The 22,227-nt window shown below is 36.7% G+C and overlaps 1 protein-coding gene across 1 annotated transcript; it reads right to left on the bottom strand.

The window, feature by feature from the left end:
* Window positions 1-16,546: 16,546 nt before the first annotated feature.
* LOC147553166 (hypersensitive-induced response protein 1-like) lies at window positions 16,547-18,122 on the bottom strand. Its single transcript, XM_086671755.1, has 5 exons — window positions 17,934-18,122; window positions 17,695-17,815; window positions 17,502-17,593; window positions 17,320-17,416; window positions 16,547-17,042 (listed from the first exon to the last, which is right to left on the bottom strand). Exons 1-5 carry the CDS (start codon window positions 18,120-18,122, stop codon window positions 16,678-16,680), a joined length of 864 nt encoding a protein of 287 aa, XP_086527881.1. The 3' UTR covers window positions 16,547-16,677.
* Between the last annotated feature and the right edge of the window lie 4,105 nt (window positions 18,123-22,227).

The raw sequence follows: 22,227 nt of genomic DNA on the forward strand, positions 1-22,227 counted from the left end.
TATGATTATTTATTTTTCATTTTCTTCATAAATGAGTCTATTAGCAACAAATTAAAAAAAATTACATACTGTCATAGTTGCCTTCATGTGATCCCACACTGCATCGGTAATGTAGGCGATTTCTACTGGATTTTTCCGAAAGTCTCTCAGTGTACGTAGATTTCTACCCCGATGAACTTTACAAGGTTCAATATCGTCTCCTGATTAATTTTGCAATAGTATAAGTATCAAAGGTGATTCAATAATGTACATAATGGTATAATAAATATTAAATAATAACAGGGCGCTAGGATGTTAGTATAGGTGGGTTTTTAATGGGAGTTCTATGTGTTGTTTCACTGGTTATCATTCGATAAGTCGATTTCTCTCTGTCTTGGTTTGATTTAGACAGAGTTTCCTTTCTCTAACTTATAGAGAGATAAACTATTAAAGAATAATGATTTATCAATATTCCTTCTTTCGGACTAACCGAGATAAATGTTAATGTAGTCGAGGCAAGAATAAATTCTCTTTCCTTAAGACATTTTACACCCCCGTAACAGTACCAAACGTTAGAGTGTATGCCTTCGGGATACAACGACTTTCCTTTCAGAGTTTTGAGATGGTACTTCTTTATTCTGAAAGCGGACGAACCTTTGTAAGTATTATGAGCTCTTGGACTAATGCGGATGATCTTCTAGATGCTTCGGAAATTCAAATTTCACTCGAAACTTCTTTCTTCCTTTTTCTAGATATTCTAGTCAAACCAGAACCTCTAGAAATACTTCCTAATTAGATATTCTAGACAAACCAGAACCTCTAATTGTTAGAAGGGAAGAGAAGAAGAGAATGAATTGAATTCTTCGGAAATTCAAATTTCACCCGAAACTTCTTTCTTCCTTTTTCTAGATATTCTAGTCAAACCAGAACCTCTAGAAATACTTCTTAATTAGATATTCTAGACAAACCAGAACCTCTAATTGTTAGAAGGGAAGAGAAGAAGAGAATGAATTGATTGAGAATTGGAATGGTTTTGGGTTGTTTATATAGGAGTTGAATGGATACATGTGTCTGTTGGGTTATAAGGACATATCTGTTCGGAACTAGGGACCAAACATGAAGTATAACTGAATTGTTGAAGTCGGTTATAATCTGGGGCGTCGGATTACCTCAAACACTTGGGTGGAACGCCCACCGTTAGATGGATACCGAAGCATGCCAAACAGATGGAAAACGTGGCCGTTAGATTAAGATCTCGGGAAGTCCCGAACTGCCCTACACGGAGGTGACGTGCGCCGTCGGATCGCTCAGATCCAACGCTTCGGGACAAATACCGAACTCGTCCCGCAATCCCAAACGCGCGACCGTCAGATCTGGGGAATTCGCGCGGACTGAACGCCAGCCGTCCAGATTTGGATGCGAGTGGTTCGCTCAAACGACCCCTGATCTAACTTGTCCCGTTTGATGATTTGACCCCTAAATTAACCGATTTTCGTCTAAACTTTAAACTTGAATTTCTCATTCATCCGGAATCGGATGTGAGTAATTCTTGGCTCTAACTTGAAGAGCTCGACGAGACGAACGCGATGACACGTTCCGTTTCTGAGTTTGACGAGTCGGGTCGAGTCAAAATTGGCTCCGATTCCAACACTATGTTTTCACTTTGTTAAGAAATTGATCATTTTCCTGTATTTGAATGATATTATATGAACTACAAAGCTTCTTGTTTTACATGTTATTAAATTTGCTGAATTGAGAGAGAGTCTTATTTAGATTACTTACATGAGTGTTAAATCACTTAGAATGTATCATGTTCATCACTGGTCCAGAGCCTTAAACCTTCATTAAACAACTCATTACTTGAAGCTTCATTAAACAACTCATTACTTGAATAGCCTGACATAAAGCTATTCCATGAAATAACATCCAAGTTTTCCGATTTTACAAACATTTTACTAGTACTTACAATGTCACCACACTTTGAAACGTCCAAGTTTTCGGAGTTTACTAACATTTTACTAGCATTTTCGGATTTTATAAAGAGGACTATGAGGCAATGAGTTGACAATGTTCTATTAGCCGATCATTTATTTTCTATATATGGAGTTAAGTCCTTTAACTTTCTTATAGAGTAATTTTAATTTCTTTCAATTTACTATATACTTCCAATTCTTGTTTCTCATTGAGCTCGTGCTTTGATATTTATCGTCCCAATATGTAAGCTTTTCATTTTCTGCTTTCACAACAGTATTACAGGTTAAGCTCTGTAATGAATAACTGGTTTTGGTAGAAGCTTGTAGAAAAGCTTAGTAGAGACCTTGATAATGAGATATTCACTAGTTTTTAATTTGCTATACTTGATTTTTTTGTTTGAATGTTAGGTTTATATATTAGTAATATAGTTTCTAGATGAATACAGTTTCGTGCTTGCTGGTTCTGTATTATTTTCGAGCATGATGTTGTATGTTTGTTTTGTAGAATTTATCATGTTGCTACAGTAGCAGCCAGGAAATAGAAAAAAACAATATAAAAAAAGTACCCATTTCCGACGGCATTTATGTCGTCAGTAAAAGACGTGCAAATAGTGAGATAAAGATATACAGAAAATATATCATCTTGTTCTGCTACTGAGTTATCTTTTTGTTTTCTCTAATACTGTTTGTGAGAAAGTGAAAGATTTAGGAGAGAGAGAGAAGTTGTGTTTTTCTTATTATTGATCAAAGAGAGAGATCATCTCTTTATATACAAGTAGAGTGAGGGAGACGAAGTTTGTTATAGAGAGAGAAAGTTTGTTAACAAACTTTCCCACTCATAACAGAAAATGAAAAACAGGAAAAGACCATAATACCCTTGGTCAACTTATTCTTACACTCCCATTACACTGATTATCTCTACTCTCTAGCATACTCGATATACTTACACTCCTAATACACTATCTTCTCTTCTCTCTAACTCAAGCTTCAATAACATCTCTAACACTCCCCCTCAAGCTGAAGAAGAAGTAATCTTCATCAGGTTGGTAATGAGAGAGAGAAATAAAGGATTAGATAAGCCCTTAGTAAAGACATCAGCAAGTTGAAGTTGAGATGGAACAAAATCAAGTCGAAGAGCACCATTAGTGACTAAATCTCGAACAAAGTGATAATCTATCTCGACATGCTTGGTTCGGGCATGAAATACTGGATTTGTAGCCAAATGCCGAGCCCCCAAGTTATCACACTTCAACACAAATGGTTTGGAAATAGAAATTCCCAATTCAGCCAAAACATATGATAACCATAATAGCTCAGAAGTAGCAACTGCTAGAGCCTTATACTCAGCTTCAGTGCTTGATCTAGCTACTGTAGGTTGTTTCTTAGAACACCAGGCCACCAAAGTATCTCCAAGAAAAACACAGTAGCCACAAGTAGACCTCCTGGAATCAGGACAACCTGCCCAATCTGAATCACTATAAGCAGTGAGTGAAGTAATATCCCCTGATTTGATTGAAATTCCAGACCCAAGAGTGCCTTTTATATATCTGAAAATTCTCTTTACCATTTGAAGATGAACATCTCTTGGTTCCTTCAAGAATTGAGCCACATAGTTCACTCCAAAGGCTATATCAGGCCTAGTCATTGTGAGGTACTGAAGACCACCCACAAGACTCCTATAATGAGTAGGATCATCTAAGAGAACACCATCAGCCTGAGAAAGCCTCTTCCCAAATGGAATTGGAGTAGCAAATGGTTTAGACTCAAGAAGATCTGCCTTTTGAAGAAGCTCCAAAGTATACTTATTTTGAGTAAGTAACAACTCAGAAGAAGAGCTGCCTGTAACCTCAATTCCAAGAAAATAATGAAGAGTTCCCAAATCTTTCATGGCAAACTCACTATGTAGAGACATGATTAAGGAGTTAATCATTTCAGTAGAAGAACCAGTTAGTATTATATCATCAACATAGAGAAGTAAAACCAAAGTGACTCCTGTGGCTTGAAACACAAACATTGAGTGGTCTGTGGCACTCTTTTGAAAACCATAATCAAGCAGGAAGGTGGCAAATCTTGTGTACCAGGCTCTTGGAGCCTGCTTGAGTCCATATAAGGACTTATGAAGGTGACATACCCAATCTTTCTTAGAAGCTTCTGTAAATCCAGGAGGTTGTGCCATAAAGACATCCTCATCTAATACACCATGTAAGAATGCATTTGATACATCTAGCTGTTTTATAGACCATTGATTTGTAACAGCAATGGTGAGAACAGCTCTAATGGTGGAAAATTTCACAACTGGGCTAAAAGTTTCAGAGTAGTCAAGACCATCCAATTGGTGAAATCCTTTGGCTACAAGTCGAGCCTTGTACCTCTCTATACTGCCATCTGACTTGAGTTTGGTCTTAAAGACCCACTTACAACCCAAGATATTCATAGAGTCCTGTTTAGGAACTAGAGACCAAGTGTTATTATGATGTAAAGCATCAATTTCATCTTGCATTGCTTGCATCCACTCAGGAGATTTGGATGCTTGAGTAAAGCAAGTAGGGTCTGTGGGTATGTCAAGTAAAGCTAGAAAACACTGAGGTAAGGGATGACACACAGAGTGATAAGTAACAAAATCTTCTAGGTTTCTAGGCCTTAGAGCCCCAGTTCTTGATCTAGTTGTCATATGATGTATAGGAGCAGGAACAGGAATAACAGAAGTATCAGTGTTGCTAGACTCTCCTATATGATGTGTGGAATTTGTAAAAGGTGAAGGAGAAGGCTCTTGAGGCTGTATTTGAGGAACAGAAGAAGAAGTGATAGGAAAATCAGTATGGACAAATGGTAGAACCACCTGTGCTGGTTTTGGTGATGGGTTGGTCAAAATTTGCTCAGCAAATGGAAATGAGTCCTCATCAAATATCACATTTCTTGAAATATAGATTCTAGCAGTAGAAGGGTCAAGGCACTTGTATCCTTTGTGAATTAAGCTATAACCCAAAAATACACACTTCACAGACTTGGGAGATAGTTTATCTTGTCTAGTTGATGCTAAGTGAGGATAGCAGGTGCAACCAAATACTTTGAGAAAGGAATAATCAGGAGGAGTAGAAAAAAGTACCTCATAAGGAGACTTTTGAGCAAGTACCTTAGAAGGAAGTCGATTGATCACATAAGCAGCAGCCTCAAAAGCATCAAACCAATATGATTTTGGGAGAGAAGCTTGAAATGAAAAAGTATTACCAACTTCTGTAATTTGTCTGTTCTTCCTCTCAGCAGAACCATTTTGCTGAGGTGTATAAGGACATGAACACCTTAGCAAGATCCCATTCTCATCTAAAAACTTTTTGAAGTCACCTTTAGAGAGTTCAGGTGCCCCATCACTTTGAAACATCTTAATAGAAGTAGATAAGAGTTTCTCATATGTAAGTTTGAACTGTTTAAAGCAATCCACACTCTCTGATCTATGCCTCATAGGGTATATCCAAAAGTATTTACTAAAATCATCAACAAATAGGATATAGTATCTAGTACCATTAGCTGTCTCCACAGGTGCTGGCCCCCAGACATCACAGTGGATCATTTCAAGAGGAGATGAAGAACTACTAGTTGATAGAGAGAAGGGCTGACACTTACTCTTGCCTAATTGACAGGAGTGACAGACTTTCACAAAGTCTGTAGAGTCTAATTGAATAAGCCCTTTTGAATTTAGTTTTTCCAAGACACCTCTAGCAGTATGACCAAGTCTCCTATGCCATAAGGAAGGAGAAGCTGATAAGACAGCAGTAAGACCCAATGGTGTCACCTCAGATTGACATTCAATAGGATAAAGATTGTTGATCATTGGACCTTCTGTAAGAATATCACTAGATAGGAGATCCTTGATGCTATAACCCCAAGGGAAAAATTCAACAGAACAATCATTATCCTTTGTGAACTTGGCAATAGAAAGTAAATTCTTCTTTAAATGAGGAACCACTAGTATATTCTGTAAATCAAACTCATGAGTTGGTGTGTTCAAAGTTGCATTTCCAGTGCAAACTATAGGTATTGAAGAGCCACTCCCTACCATTACAGACTCATGACCAAGATAAGGAGAAGTGTTATCTAGTACCTTAGAATCATTTGTCATATGGCTTGAAGCTCCTGAATCAGCAAGCCATACTTTTGAAGAAGAAACAGTGGTAGCAGCCATATGACACTCTTCAATAGCAACATTACACTCTTCATGAGATGTGTCTGTATTATCTTCCACACTTGGTAAAGAAGAATTTGTATTATCTTCAATATGAAGACCAGCAAAGTTTGGAGAATTCAGAGGTGTTGATGGTGTATACCTGAATCTACACTTACTTGCTAAGTGACCCCATTTATGACAAATTCCACATGGTATTGAAGTAAAATCAAAGTTTACTGCTTTCTTATTCATAAGTGGATGTCTAGACTGTTGTTGTTGTGAATTTGATGTTGATTGTTGAATCTGATTTTGATTTTTAAGACTTTGAGTCTGCACAGAATCAGATTTGTGTGTCTGATGTGATTTAGATTGATATGAACCTTGTCTAAAAGGTTTTTGATTTCGTGAATTACTTTGATTAACATAATAAGCTGTTTGATCAACAGTTTCTTGAGAAAGAAGCCATTGTTCATGATGAAGAAGTTTTGATCTCAATTCAGGAAGATGAATCCTATCAGTTCTATTATCAATAGCTATAACAAATTGACTGAATTTTTTGCCTAATCCAGCTAGAATGATACGAATCATCTCTTTCTCAGAAACTTTATCATTAACAGAAGCTAAAGAATCAGCTAATGATTTTATTCGTCGAAGATAATCATTGATAGAAGCATTACCTCTCTGAATGTTTTGAATTTGCCTTCGAAGAAAATCTTGTTTTGCCTCAAATTCTTCAGCATAAACTTCATTTAGATAGCTCCAAATCTTGTGTGAAGTAGGAAGCCCTAGAACATCAGCTGATATTGAATCTGAGAAAGTAGCTTTCAAACACGATTTCACATAATGATCATATTTTCTCCAATTTTGAAAAGCTGGATTAATAATCTCTCTTCCTTCTGAATCGATGATTGAAGTTTCAGGTTGTGAGATCGATCCATCAACATATCCTATAAGATCGTTGCTGATCAAAATCGACTCGAATTGATCACGCCAAACCAGAAAATTGTTCTCATCGAGTTTGATTGAGATGAAATTAGTAATATTAAATGTTAAAGGTTGTGAAGATGATGAAGACGACGCCATGAATTTCGATTGTTTCTCTCTCTAGATTTTAGATGCGGAAGCAATTTGGAAAACCTAGACGCTCTGATACCATGTGAGAAAGTGAAAGATTTAGGAGAGAGAGAGAAGTTGTGTTTTTCTTATTATTGATCAAAGAGAGAGATCATCTCTTTATATACAAGTAGAGTGAGGGAGACGAAGTTTGTTATAGAGAGAGAAAGTTTGTTAACAAACTTTCCCACTCATAACAGAAAATGAAAAACAGGAAAAGACCATAATACCCTTGGTCAACTTATTCTTACACTCCCATTACACTGATTATCTCTACTCTCTAGCATACTCGATATACTTACACTCCTAATACACTATCTTCTCTTCTCTCTAACTCAAGCTTCAATAACATCTCTAACACTGTTCTTTTCAGTGCAAGAAGAAAACAAAAGTTGTGGTAGTCTTGGAGAGTGAATGGATTCTTGAGTTATACCATTCACACCGAGGTTGTTCCGAAATCACTTTCGAGACAGACACCTCCATACCACGACACAACAAGTTATTCTCCTAGTTTCCATTTTCCATTAATTTATTCTTATATTTCCAACAATGAGACTCAAAAGCAATAAGCAATTAATATAAACCGAGTTATTTTCTCTTTCTTCATCATTTATCTTCTTCTTTCTTTCCCTTTCGTCTAAGAAAGAGAGGTGCATGGGGTGAGGGGACGAGAAAGACTTCAGAACTGGGAGAGAGGGAGGGGGAGAAATGAAAGAGAGAAAAAGCATTAAGCTATTAAAATTACTTCTATTATGCATATTATAAACTATAATTATGTATAAACCACCATATAAAATAAAAAATATCGTTTTTCGTAACTATCTAGCATTTATTTATATGTTTGTCGTACACATATGATCTAATAATATTTTAATGTATTAAAAATTAGGTGATTGAAGTGGGACAGATAAATAGCACATTGTCACTCTTACACCTTATTGATTGTATCAATTATAATGTTTTCAAGGAAAATGTTTATATCTTCTAATGTGTCTGAAGAGTACATGCTAGGTATTTTTTTTTCTTGAGTGGATTTTAAGACATTGATCTGTTAAACATATAAAGAATAATTTATAATTTAACTTGCAAAAATTAGAAAAACTTACATTTGCAAGACCGTGTTCACCCGTTGCCTCAACAACTTCAAATTGCCTCCTAGAACCACAAATACAACAACAGTAAGGTCAAACGATGTGTCAACCTATCACCTAGCGTCAGGTGACATCTTTGGCAACAACTAAGAAATATTTATCTTTACAAACTAACATAAAGGGACTCGAAATTTTAAAAGAAATGAAAACCAAAAATAGAAGTTTAACAACTTTTACGAAAGTAAATAAATAAATAAAACAAATAAAATAAATTTACTCACAATGACACACAAGATTTACTGAGATTCAAAAGAAGACTTCCATCATCTTTGAGCTGATCTACAGAAAGCAAATCCTCTACATAAGGAAAACATCGTACACAAGCACTCTTGCGTATAATTTTCGTACGTACCCACATTTTTATAGGCTAAGATACAGTCCTCTTATTCCCTAGGGTCTTATTTAGAATATCGAGTTTTCCTCGTTGTGACCCTCTTTTATCTATGTGGGACTATTCTTAACTCATGTGATACATTATATACTTAGTTTAGAAGTAAATACCAATCATAATTGTCCAACTTAAATAGAGATATTAATTGGGTGTGAATTTTATTTCGACTTCGACTTTGCATTCACAAGAACTAGGCAGTGAGATGAAAAATACTCATTTAACTCTTCGCGTATTTCAGTAAAAGCTTCCCTCACAATTTAATATCTTTTGGCGGTTAGCTATTAATTGTTGTTTAAGAAAGATTTTCTACTCAGTACAACTATCAAACTTGATAGATCCAAAAATATATAGAAACATCAATTAGTACATTAGTTTTCATTAGTTTATGGCACTTCTACAAAATTATACAAAACCCCAGTAACCTTCTTCAAAACTTAGTACTTATACATGATCCTTTCGCATAAGAATCCAACTTATCTACCTAATTATTTTTTGTGCGGCCATGATGTTTTAGTCCAAGTAGGAAATATTAAGAGGTCAATAGTCTCCGAAAAATGAGTTTTAATGTAAAAGTTAAAAGTTAAATGTAAGAGTAAGGAAATGATTCGGATCATATTATCTGGTTTAGGTAAAGAATTTAATCAATTCATAATCACAATTAACAATAGAACAGATAATATTACACTTCCTGAGCTTAGATCTAAGCTCCTTCATCATGAACAATGGCTTTTGAGTCAAGATCAAGATGATCAACTAGCATATTATGTCAAAACCTCTCAAGGTAGGAAACCTAATTCATATTCAAACACAAATTCTTATAGTTCAAATCAGTCTGGCTCAAAATTCAACCATAATCAGCCTTCAAGACAATATTCAAACACAAATGCTATGAAATCAAATGATTCTCAGATTAGAACACAAAATTCAGGCTCACATTCGAATTCAAATTCCAACACAACCCCAAATTCAAACATAAATTCATATTCAAACACAAATCGAAATTCAAATACAAATTCAAATTCAAACACAAGCTCAAATCAAAATTTGCATAATTAGAAAGAAGTTAACTTTGATTTTTCGAGCATTCCTTGTGGAATCTGTAGGAAATGGGGTCATCAAGCCTATAAGTGCAGATTTCGATATGAACAAGATAAATATGCTCATCCTCAAGCATTTGCTGGCTTGCATATTTCAGAAGATGATAAATTTGATGAGACTAAACAGGAAGAGTGTAATATTGCTGTTGTTGAAGAGTGCTATACTGCCTCTATGAAACCTGATTATGCATCAAGAGGTACTTGGTTAGCTGATTCAAGAGCTTCTAGCCATATGACCAATAATGCTAAGGTACTAGCTTCATCTCAACCTTATTTAGGTTCTCAATCTGTTCTAGTGGGAAGTGGTAAGTCTATTCCAATTGCTAGTTCAGGAGATGTTCAAATTCAGTCCAATTCTCATGATTTTTGGCTGAAAAATACTTTGGTAGTACCTGAATTGAGAAAGAATCTATTATCTGTGTCTAAATTCACTAGGGATAATCAATGTTCAGTGGAGTTCTTTCCATGGGGATATGATGTTAAAGACTTAGCTACTCAAACAATTTTGACTGCTAGTCCTATGTTAAATGACTTGTATCCTATTGAATTTGACACTATTATCTCTCATTAAGAAGCTTATGTGTCGAGTGTCAAGGGGTCCTTAGTCTTGTGGCATAAAAGACTTGGACATACCTCTAGAAGTACTCTTGAAACTCTTCATAAGTCTACACTAATTACTCTTAATTCTTCTGAATCTTTAGGAGTGTGTGAACCATGTCAATTAGGTAAGAGCAAGTCTCAACCTTTCGAGCTCTCATCTAGTATTACCCCTACTCCTCTTCATATGATTCATTGTGACATCTGGGGACCTTCTCCTGTTACATTTATCTCAGGAGCAAGGTATTATATTTTGTTTGTTGATGACTACAGTAGATACTTTTGGATTTATCCTATGAAGCTTAAGTCTGATAGTCTCAGCTGCTTTAAGCAATTCAAATTGACATTTAAGAAGCTTCTTTCTGCTTCTATTAAAGTCTTCCAAACAGATGGGACTCCTGAACTCTCTAAAGGAGATTTTAAGAAGTTTTTGGATGCTAATGGGATATCTTTGAGATGCTCTTGTCCCTATACTCCTCAGCAAAATGGTAGAGCTGAGAGAAAGAATAGGCAGATCACTGAAATGGGCAATACATTGGCATTTCAATCTTCTGTGCCTAAAGAATATTGGTTTGAGTCTTTTGATACAGCCTCCTACATTATAAACAGATCACCATCAAAAGTCTTAGATGGAAAATCTCCTTATGAAGTATTATTTGGTCATGTTTCTGATTTTTCAATGCTCAAAGTGTTTGGATGTGCTTGCTATCCACACTTAGGAGCTATTAGAGAAGACAAATTGAGTCCCAAGTCTGTGAGATGTGTTTTCTTGGGTTATAGCTCGATTTATAAAGGCTACAAGTGTCTGGATATGAGCACAGGATATTTCTCAAGACATGTGGCCTTTTATGAGGATCTATTTCCTTTTGATAGTGATCAAGGTTCTTTATCATCTAATGTTTCTTCTTCTCAAGTGATTCTTCCTATCATCACTACAGCTGATACACCTAGTGCTCCAGTGGTACCATCTTCTTCTTCTTCTCAGCACTCTGTGTCTGTCCCAATTCAAGAAGATTCACATACCTCATCTCATATTGGTCCTATTACAGAAAATAGTGATGCTCCTGCTCCTGCACTAGCTGTTCAGCCTATACATACTATGACCACAAGATCTAAAGTGGGTGTTCACAGACCAAAGTACTTACCAGACTTTGTTTCTCATTTCTCTGTGTGTCATCCCTTACCCCAGGCCTTTGTAAGTCTCTTAGATATTCCTCCTGATCCTACTACCTATAAACAAGCTTCTAAGAGTCCTGCCTGGTGTCAAGCTATGCAAGAGGAGTATGATGCCTTGCAGAAGAATGGTACTTGGAGCTTGGTCCCTTCTACCCCATCTATGAACATTTTGGGTTGTAAATGGGTTTTTAAGACAAAATTGAAGTCAGATGGGAGTATTGACAGATACAAGGCAAGGTTGGTAGCCAAGGGGTTTCATCAACTAGATGGTCTGGACTATTCTGAGACTTTTAGTCCAGTGGTTAAGTCTTCCACTATAAGAGTGGTTCTTACAATGGCTGTTACCAATAAATGACTCATAAAGCAGTTGGATGTATCCAATGCTTTCCTTCATGGAGTTCTTGATGAAGATGTATATATGATGCAGCCACCTGGGTTTGTTGATTCAGACAACTCCTCTCTAGTTTGTCATCTCCATAAATCTCTCTATGGCTTAAAACAAGCTCCTAGAGCCTGGTACACAAGGTTTTCTGACTTTCTTCAACAATATGGGTTTCATAGGAGTTCTACAGATCATTCCATGTTTGTATACAAAAATGGAGTGAATACTCTTGTTCTTCTACTCTATGTTGATGACATTATATTAACAGGCTCTTCTTCATCTGCTATTCAAGTTCTTATTGAAACTTTGGGTCTTGAATTTGCAATGAAGGACTTAGGTCCTCTACACTACTTCTTGGGGATTGAAGTTACTTCTCTTCCTAACTCTGATCTCTTGTTGACACAGTAGAAGTATACTTTGGAGCTTCTCCAAAAGGCTGATCTTTTGGATTCCAAGCCTATTGCTACTCCTATACCATTTGGTAAAAGATTATCAGCTAATGATGGGATACCATTGCCTGATCCCACTCTATATAGGAGTCTTGTTGGGGGTTTACAGTACTTGACAATGACCAAACCAGATATATCATTTGGTGTCAACTATGTGGCCCAATTCATGCATTCTCCAACTGATGTTCACTTACAGTTAGTTAAAAGGATTTTGAAGTATCTCAAGGGTTCTTTGGGGTCTGGTGTTCCTATTTGTGCAGGAGATACTTCTTCACTCAAGGCTTATAGTGACTCTGATTGGGCTGGGAGTCCTGACACTAGAAGGTCAACTTAAGGTTACTGTGTGTTCTTTGGCTCCACTCTTATTGCTTGGTCTTCTAAGAAGCAGCCAACAGTGGCCAGGGCGAGTACAGAAGCAGAGTACAAGGCCTTGGCTTTTGCTTCCTCTGAGCTTCTTTGGATTTCCTATGTTCTTAATGATTTGGGAATCTCTCACTCAGGCACTTTTGACCTATTTTGTGATAATATGGGACCTAAACACCTTGCAATGAATCCTGTCTTCCATGCTAGAACTAAACATGTGGAAATAGACTATCACTTTGTCAGGGAGTTGATAGCTTCAGGGGTTCTTAAGTTGGAATTTGTTTCCTCATCAATGCAGCTTGCTGATGTCTTCACCAAGGGGCTTTCTAATCCTTTGTTTAGATCTCTTCTTAGCTCCTTGATGGTGTTTGCTTCTTCTCCAATCTGATTTCTCACTGCTCATCAGCTTGAGGGGGAGTGTAAGAGTAAGGAGATAAAGAGAAGAGAGAGTGGAGAAGAGAGAGTGCCTATATACGAAAGTTTGTTAGGTTGTTATAACTAACTGTTTTCCCTCTCATTCTCTAACTACACTCAAACTGTATAAATATGAGCTCTTAGCTCATTATTGAATAACGAATGATAATCTCCTTGTTGATCTTTCTCTTCCTTCCTGTTTCTCTCTCTAAACCTAATACGAAATCTCACATTAAATACCTTTTTTTTTCTATTTTGTTTCCGTGTGTACCAGTACAAGAAACAGTTTTTGAGGGACGGCTACAAACCGTCCTCTTTAGGCAAAAACCCTTCCTCATATGTATTCGAGACGAGAATCTGTCTGTAGTGGCTACCCTTGTCATGAATAGTATCAGGGACGATTTTTTCGTCCTCATACATATCATGGACGAACAAAGGGGATGAGTTATTTTGTCCCGCAACATTATGGAGACGAATTATTCTGTCTCGAACATTTTAAGGATGAATTTCGGGACATATTTTTTTGTCCCTAATAGTATCTGCTACATATTGCATGTAAAATAACGGTCATAAATAGTTATAGTGACAGGGTTCCTCCGTCACTAATAATCATGTAATTTTGAAAAATATACTAATATGTGTATATATATCAAGGTTTTCCTTGTACAAATAGTTATAACGACAGGGATTCCTACTATGAGATAGTGGGGAAAGTCGTTAATTAATCAAGCATTGAGCAGAAAATAGAATAACTGGGATGAGAATAAGACATATAGTTGTAAATATCAATAAAGGCTGCTTGTTGTTATTTAACAAAAAAGCAGTATACATATCCTTAAAAAAAACAGTATACATACCCCATATGCCCACCTGTTTCAAACAAGATAAAATATCTCTATATATATCTATCTATATGGGTAAGTAAGTAGGCCCATTATTAAGTTTGTCATCAATTAACTCAAAACCAATTGGCAATTAGTGGAAAGGACCATGAAATTATATTTATAGTTGCTAGATACCCATTCTCCCATGTGAGATTATTCACACACCCATTATATTCATACATACAACATAGAAGAGAATCACATAGTAAGGCCGATTGATTCTAAAAAAGAGAATGTGCAAAATATGAGTGAATTTGGAGCTCGGCAAAGAGTGGGCTTTTGTGTAGCAAATGCACTTGACAGTCGCTTTACTTTCTTGTATTTGGCGATATTCAGGCCAAGCATTTTATCAGGCATGAAAGCAATTTACATTATAAACAAACATAAACAACCTTGTTATAGCTATACCGGTGATGACTCTAGTTCCTTAAAAAAAAGATCCACTTATGGCAGATTGAGAAAGGAAATACCAATATCAAATTATAGTTATAGATGTCATAAGAAAAGAAAACCCATCAGCCCTACTGCTCAGTTGGTTTGGAAACTAACTACTAAGGTCCACTCACTGAGCTGCAAATTTGAGTTTCCAAATGAAGGAGTTCACAATAGTGTTTATTATTCTTAAATTATAAAATCTGAGTTGATTTTGCATGTTAACCAAGTAATCTGATCTTTTAAGGAAATATACAGTAAAATACACATGTTGTATAATACTATAATGAATGAAAAATTGTTTTAGATATTTGTGCTGAACAACACAATGACATGTTCAATTAAGCAAAACTGATAAGATGCCGGAAAAAGTGAGACATCTAAGTCGAAATCCGACAGTGGATGTCCTCAATTCAACCCACTTTTATCCTTCTAAAATAGTATTAGTTTGAATCTCGGCTATCAACTCCGGGTTCTAACGTGGGTTGAGTTGAGGTCGTCCACGCCAGATCCAACCTACATTTGTCACACTATTTCGAACAAGTTATCATTTTTGTTTCGTTGAACATGTCATTGTGAAGCTGCCTACGTACCCCCGAAATAAAAAGTGATCAAGCATCACGTATTTCTGTATCCTATTATCTAGTTACATCACCATAATTGTCTTAGCAACGTAGAAGAATAAAACTTCAAACGACAGACTTTTTCTGAGAAACAACAATGCTCTTTTTCCTCTTCTATGTTTATTGATGTTTTTAAGACACTAACTATAGATAGAGGTATTGCATTTTTATATTTTCAGAGGAAATTTTTGCAAATTAATTAGAAAGATGATGAGCCTAAAGTGATTGAAGAACGTTTGAAATGTTATTTTATAAACGTCAAGAAGATTTTAAGATGAGAGTTAGGTTCTTTTGTTTTTTATTTTTTTCAGATATAAAATCAGACTTAAGATGTTTGCTTTCTGTTTAAGAAAATTTGAAAATTTAATTAGGCCGTAGTCTGAACGGGTTAAAAATAGCGCAAAAATTTCAGGTTTCAAAACAAGTCTATAACAAAGACCCAATATCTGAAATGACTCATATGACACTTAAACCGTTCTGATTTAGAAAAAATCTTATGCATCACATTCAACCATCACCACGACCAAAAACCAGACCACCACCAGAGACCTCCCACCCTCTCAGACCACAATACCACCTCATACCACTACCCCCACATACCCCATGACACAGCAGACAACTCCGAAAAAGCCTTAGATCTTCGTCTAAAGACTATAGAACCGAAACTAAGAAGATATAAACTTAAGTTCTGAACTTTATTGATAATATCGAATGAATAAAACAACTCCTAGATCCCCACTTACATAGACTTAGGGTTCCTTAACCTAATCAAACTCAAATAACAACTTCTAAGAAAATAAAACACTGGAATTCCAAAAATAAGAAAATACCTTAACTAAAAACACTTACTAAAAATAGTAAAAAACTACTAAAAAGTCCATTTTTGAGGATCTAAAATTTGACCCTAAAAGTGTGCCGGTTGAAGCGAGAACAAATGAGCGGAAGGCTATTTTGCGCCATCCCTCAAAATTTCGTCCAATTCTGACACCTGTAGCTTCGGTTTTGCCCGTTTTAGTCTGTCGCCTTTATATCACCACTGTACTTGGCCGCATCAATTTCTTCCATGTATTTTTCGGCTCAATTCCTCTATATCACCACTACCCCCAAATATTTCACTATAAGTGACTGGAGTTAGATTTTAGGGTGATAGTTGATTTAAGTTGGTTCTAGTTTTATTTGTTCAGACGGTTCAGACTCGTGCGAGTCAGAAGAGCCAGATCAAGAAGATGAGAATATATGGATTGTGAATTTTTAGAATTAGAAAAAGTTGTGGGGATAGAGAAAGAGGTGCATTTGAGGTGTCTTTATGATTATCATCACAGGACATTTCAAGGTATGGAAGTAAGAAGAGAAATATAGGTTTTGTCAAACTCATTCCATTACAGTATTTTCAATATAACACAAATTAAAGTCCACTATATTTTATATACGTACACACCATGAGAAAAGGAAAGAAACAGAGCAACTTGAGTATTAACACGAACAACTGGCTTAGACATGCCCGGCATTAGAAGCCTGCAGAAGTCCGTCACGAATCTGAGTCGCGACATCACGGACTGCACCAGGCCCGTGAGGGACGAACACTGCAGATGACTTAGAGGACGCACCAATTTCTTTCAGGGTATCAAAGTACTGTGTCACAAGAACCATATCCATGACATCCTTTGCACTTGTTCCTGGTACATTCACTGAGAAGCCCAATACACTGTCTCTCAGACCATCTACGATAGCTTGACGCTGCCGGGCAATTCCTAGCCCAGATAGATACTTAGACTCGGCCTCACCCTCTGCTCGTTTAATCTGCATAATTTTCTCCGCTTCTGCCTTTTCAGTTGCAGCCAACCTCAACCTTGCAGCTAAACAAGTTTATGGTAAAGAAGAGGAAACACGATATGATGGATATAAAGGTCTTAGTTAGTGGGTTCAGAACAGCCTGTGTCGTCCAAGAAATAGCCCAACAAAGCCCGTTCTTTCGGCACACTGACCTGGCACGACGCGTTTGTAAACTCGAGGTTGGGTAAGCAAAACCACTTCACACTTTTGTTATTGAACCAAATGATGGTTCGATAAACCGTTCCAGTTATTCGTTCAAATACATAACTTGTTTAAGTTACTAATTCACAGGTAGCTTACCAGCATTTATCTCATTCATTGCTCGTTTCACATGCTCATTCGGCTCTATATCAACGATGAGGGTTTGAACTATCTCATATCCATAAGCAGACATTGCCTGTGAAACAACAAAACCCTAGATGAGCTCCTGTCTCAAAAATTATAGTTTCTCTAGAAAAAACCATCTATCCAAAATGCTTTACCTTTTCGAGTTCTTCTTCTACCGCTTTTGCAATTTCATTCTTTTGCTCAAAAACATCATCCAATATTAGCTTCGGAACAGTTGCTCGGATCACTGAAATATATGAGCAAAGTAAGTTCAGATAGATTACTTTATAAGTTTAAAGGAAATAGACTTCAAACCGATGAGACCAAGTCGAGGTTTTCGGTTCATACCATCAAAAACATAGGCCTGGATTTGGCCCCTAGTGTTTGTGAGCTTATAGAAAGCATCACTTGCTTTATCAGCTAAAGCTCGATATTGAATCGATGCAACAACATTGACAAACACATTGTCCTGCAGAACAAACGACCGATTGTAAGAAACCCAAGCATCGATACCCATCTAAGGGCTTGACTATCATATTGCTTATACAATTCAAGAATTCAGTTCTAAAGTTTAGAAGTTTCCAAACCTTAGTCTTGGTTTCACACTTAACATCTAGCTGCTGCACTCTGAGGGAGACTTCCCCGGCTAACATGCTACCGAGAAACCAAGGTAAGCAATGACATCCTGGAGTAAGAACCTCGTCGAACTTCCCAAATCTTTCCCTGATAGCAACTGTCGATTGCTCAACTTTTACACAACAAAGTAAATTGCCCATGATCTGTTTTCAATAGCATCGAAAAAACTCCATACTATACATCAATAATATCAATACCATATATTCTTCAAAAAAAAATATCAATACCATAGACTATAAGTATAAGTTCATCGGTTAAAAATTGACTTATTTGAAAGGACAAAAACATCATTAGTACTACCGAAAAGATAAAAAGGGCCAAATAAAAACTTTGAATTGAATTATTGAAATCTTAGCTTATACAGAAAAACCAGATACTCACAGCAATTCTCCTTTAACAACAATGAGAGAAATTTGGAAGGGAAATGAGACCTGCAAAAGTTAGCTCAATTAAAACCTATATATATATAGAGAGAGACCAAAAACTTGATTCCAATAGACCAAGTTGTTGTAAATTACTAAGTGATTGCTGAAACCCAAGAAGGCAATAAACTAGTAGTTATAACCTATATAAGATATGCCCACTACTATTTATTTATACATTTTGTCTATAGAGATAAGAATTCAACTAGTAGTTATGACCCCATTGTTATTAAGTTATTGATTTAGTTTGATAATTCAACAAGTCAATGGATCCTAAACATTGACCAGAAAAGTCAATTACCATCTTTGCGGATAATAATCTTGAATAATTCCCAAATCTTGTGATCACCGGATCTAGCCTTTGCTGGAGACAGGGATTGCTACTATGAGATCGTGGGGAAAGTCGTTAATTAGGCGTTGAGGAGAAAATAGAATAACTGAGATGACAATAAGACATAAAGTCGTTATTCAACAAAAAAACTGTATAACATGACAAATATGACATATCACATATGCTCGCCCGTTTCAACCAAGATAAGATGTATATCTATAAGGGTAAGTAGGTAGGCCCATCATATTCACACAAACAACATAGAAGAGAATCACAGAGTAAGGCCGATTGGTTCTAAAAAAGAGAATGAGCAACATATGAGTGAATTTGGAGATCGATGAAGAGTGCTCGATTATGTAGCAAATGCACTTGACAATTGCATATTTTACCTTCTTGTATTCGGCCGAGCATATTATCAGGCTTGAAAGCAAAATACATCATAGACAAACATAAAGAAAATTTTGATGAAAGGCCCAAATTTTGGGCCCAAATACAAAAAAAAACCCAACAAGGTTTAATATCTCACCCAAAACCCAATAATCAAATAATAACTCATATCAAACCCAAATACACATCCCAATGTGCAATCCGGGCCCAACTCTTATCTCTAAGATTTCCTATTTTCTTTTAAACCCTCTTTTGCCCTCCTATATATATCCCTCAACTCTAACAACTCATATCTTTCTCTCTCCAAAATCTGATTTAGTTTCTCTCTCCAAAATCTTTTTCACTTTATCTCTCTACCTAAACCGAAATACAAACCCTTTTTTTCCACCTTCATCTATCTACAGTCTTCATCTCTTCGATCATCATCTTCGTTTTCACGTTTCTCTCTCTAATATTGTCATCATCTTCCTTCAGTCATCACCTACATCTCCAAACCGAGTTACAAAACCCTTTATTCCTTCAGTCATCATAGAGATAAGCCATCAACTTGTTTGTTTCTAGACTCATCAACTTGTTCGAATCACCATATTCTTGTCCTATAAATCCAGGTAACTGTTGATGTTGAATCTCTTTTTTATGATTTTTATGCTCTTGTTCTTCCTTCTCGTCTACTGTTTAGTTTCTGGAATGTCCGTACAGTTCTACCGCTGTCCGTACAATCTTTTGGTTTCTGGTACAACTTTAAAGTTTGTTTTAACATTTTCTAAAATGTCTGAACACATGGTACATGTTAAAAGTAGTTTATCATGTGTTAACACATTTGTTTCATAGCTATTGAACTAGCAGTTAGACCAACATTTGATAGAATGATTAGACATTGCTTCAACATTTGATAGAATGATCAGACATTGCTTCTTGGACCACCTGATTATACCACATATTCGAAACAATCAGTATAATGTTATCCATCATTTTCACATAAACTCACACATTACGTATAATTCTACGACATTCTCCATGATAACCAAACATTCCTACGCATGTCAAAACATTATGCTCGGTGTTTAGACATTACAGTAGATGTTCACACATTTGTTAACATTTTAATACAATTGATGATACTTTCATAACATTTTATTCAATTTTGCAGTATGGAAACTGAAAGGTCACTTTCTACATCTCAAAATAATGAGAAGAAGTTAGTATGTGACTCATGGGGCGACGTATTTACGGAGATTGGGCAAATATTCCCCGGTGGTGTCAAAGCTTTTCGAGACGCTCTTGGTCGATATACCATTGCAACCAAGAACAACTACAAATATATCAAGAATGAACCAGGTCGTGTCACTGCCGTTTGTTCCAAACCCGGATGTAATTGGAGAGTGCACGGGGTTGCACCATTGGGATGTAAATCCGTTTTTTTGTTGAAAGAGTACGAACCGAATCACGCTTGTCTCGATGTTGTTCTCAAACCTGCGGATCCCAAGTTGTCTAGTAAACTTGTTGGCAGCCTAATGAATGAAGACATCAGAAGACACCCAAATTGGAGTACTGCTGAAGTTAAAGAAAAGTTTCAAGACGATTACGGTGTTGAGTTGACCTATTATTTTTCTTACGGTGGTAAGAAGGTAGCCATGGACAAAGTATTTGGGCAGGAGGGTGATTCCTACGCAAAGTTGAAGTGGTACGTAGATGCTTTGGAGAGTACTAATCCCAATAGCATAATTGATTTGCAAATCGAACCCACTACCAACAGATTTGTCCGAGTTTTTATTGCCCTTCACGCATCTATCCTTGGGTTTCAACACTGTCGCCCTGTGATCTATATTGATGGAACATTCGCCAAAACTCGTTTTAATGGCTGCATTTTGGCTGCGGTTACCAAGGACGGAAACGACGGTATGTTTTCATTTTCACATCACATGTTAACATTCTAGTGTTCCTGCTAACACGTGACAAAATGTTAGATCATGATCATTATTGACGCGACATAGATAAAGATGCGGCGTAATTTATTGAAGTCATACCTCATTCCCAAATATGGTTTTACATTTCCAACAATGCTTATGCACTTTCGATTCATGCATCAACAGAACTAATTTTGTATTTCATTTTTTTTTTGTTAGGTCTGTTCCCCATTGCTTACGCAGTTGTGGACATTGAGAATGATCAGAATTGGGATTGGTTTTTGCAAAATTTGAAATTAGCAGTAGATTCGATCAAACGTTACACCTTTATTTCGGACAGACATGCTGGAATTCTAAAAGGCGTGAAGAACGTTTTTCCCACCGCTCATCACTCATTCTGTGCTTGGCACTTACGATGTAATCTGAACTTGAGGATACGTAACGGGGCGCGCCAGTCACGTTATTTTCAGAGTCTTATGTTTACGGCGGCACGGGCATTACCCGAGAGCGAGTATCACGCAACCATTGAACAAATGGTTGAGATGGGTGGAACCAATGTCGAGAGGTTTTTCCAATCCCTTAATCCGGAATCATGGGCAGATTCCTTTTTCCCAGGGGATAGGTATTTTGTTTTCTCTTTTTCAGTTATTTTTTAACATTAATCATATCTTTCTGTTATGAATGGACATTTGTTCATGTGTTCCGTCAGGCATATACATGTTTATACATTTCGCGCAATGTTTTAACACGACACGATGTTTTACAAGCATCCCATTTAATGTTTTTTCACAGGTATGGCGCCATCACTTCCCAACTGTCTGAGAGCTTCAACAACATGGTCAAGAAAGCCCGCGTGCTCCCTATTACAGCATTGTTGGATGCCATAAGACAGAAGATTATGAACAAGATGCGAAAGCATAGAGACGCTTCTATTGGATGGAATACATTTCTTTGCCCATCCATTAACTTGGAGCAACAAGCGAAATACAAAGTTGCGGAGACTTGGAGATACGTCGAGGCAGCCCCACTTGTTTATGAAGTATATTCTACTCCACGCCATTCCGTAAATCTTGGTACTCTCACATGCTCTTGTCGGCGTTGGCAAGTAGATTCGCTTCCGTGTCAACATGCAATGTTATGCATCAACAAGACTCGTGGTGATAGTACATGTTTTTTCGATCCGGTCTGGACCGTGGAG

Source organism: Eschscholzia californica, unplaced genomic scaffold (assembly GCF_041429995.1).
Source record: "Eschscholzia californica isolate CP2 unplaced genomic scaffold, dmEscCali1.0.p SCAF_3, whole genome shotgun sequence".
Classification (NCBI taxonomy): Eukaryota; Viridiplantae; Streptophyta; class Magnoliopsida; order Ranunculales; family Papaveraceae; genus Eschscholzia; species Eschscholzia californica.

Bases quoted from the DNA above. Each gene is read 5' to 3' on its own strand.
- LOC147553166 (XM_086671755.1), bottom strand. From the start codon at position 18,122: ATGGGCAATTTACTTTGTTGTGTAAAAGTTGAGCAATCGACAGTTGCT. The intron at 17,816-17,933 runs GTTTGGAAACTT...TTTGTTCTGCAG, and splicing joins AGTGTGAAACCAAGACTAAG to GACAATGTGTTTGTCAATGT. The intron at 17,594-17,694 runs GTATGAACCGAA...CATATATTTCAG, and splicing joins CCAGGCCTATGTTTTTGATG to TGATCCGAGCAACTGTTCCG.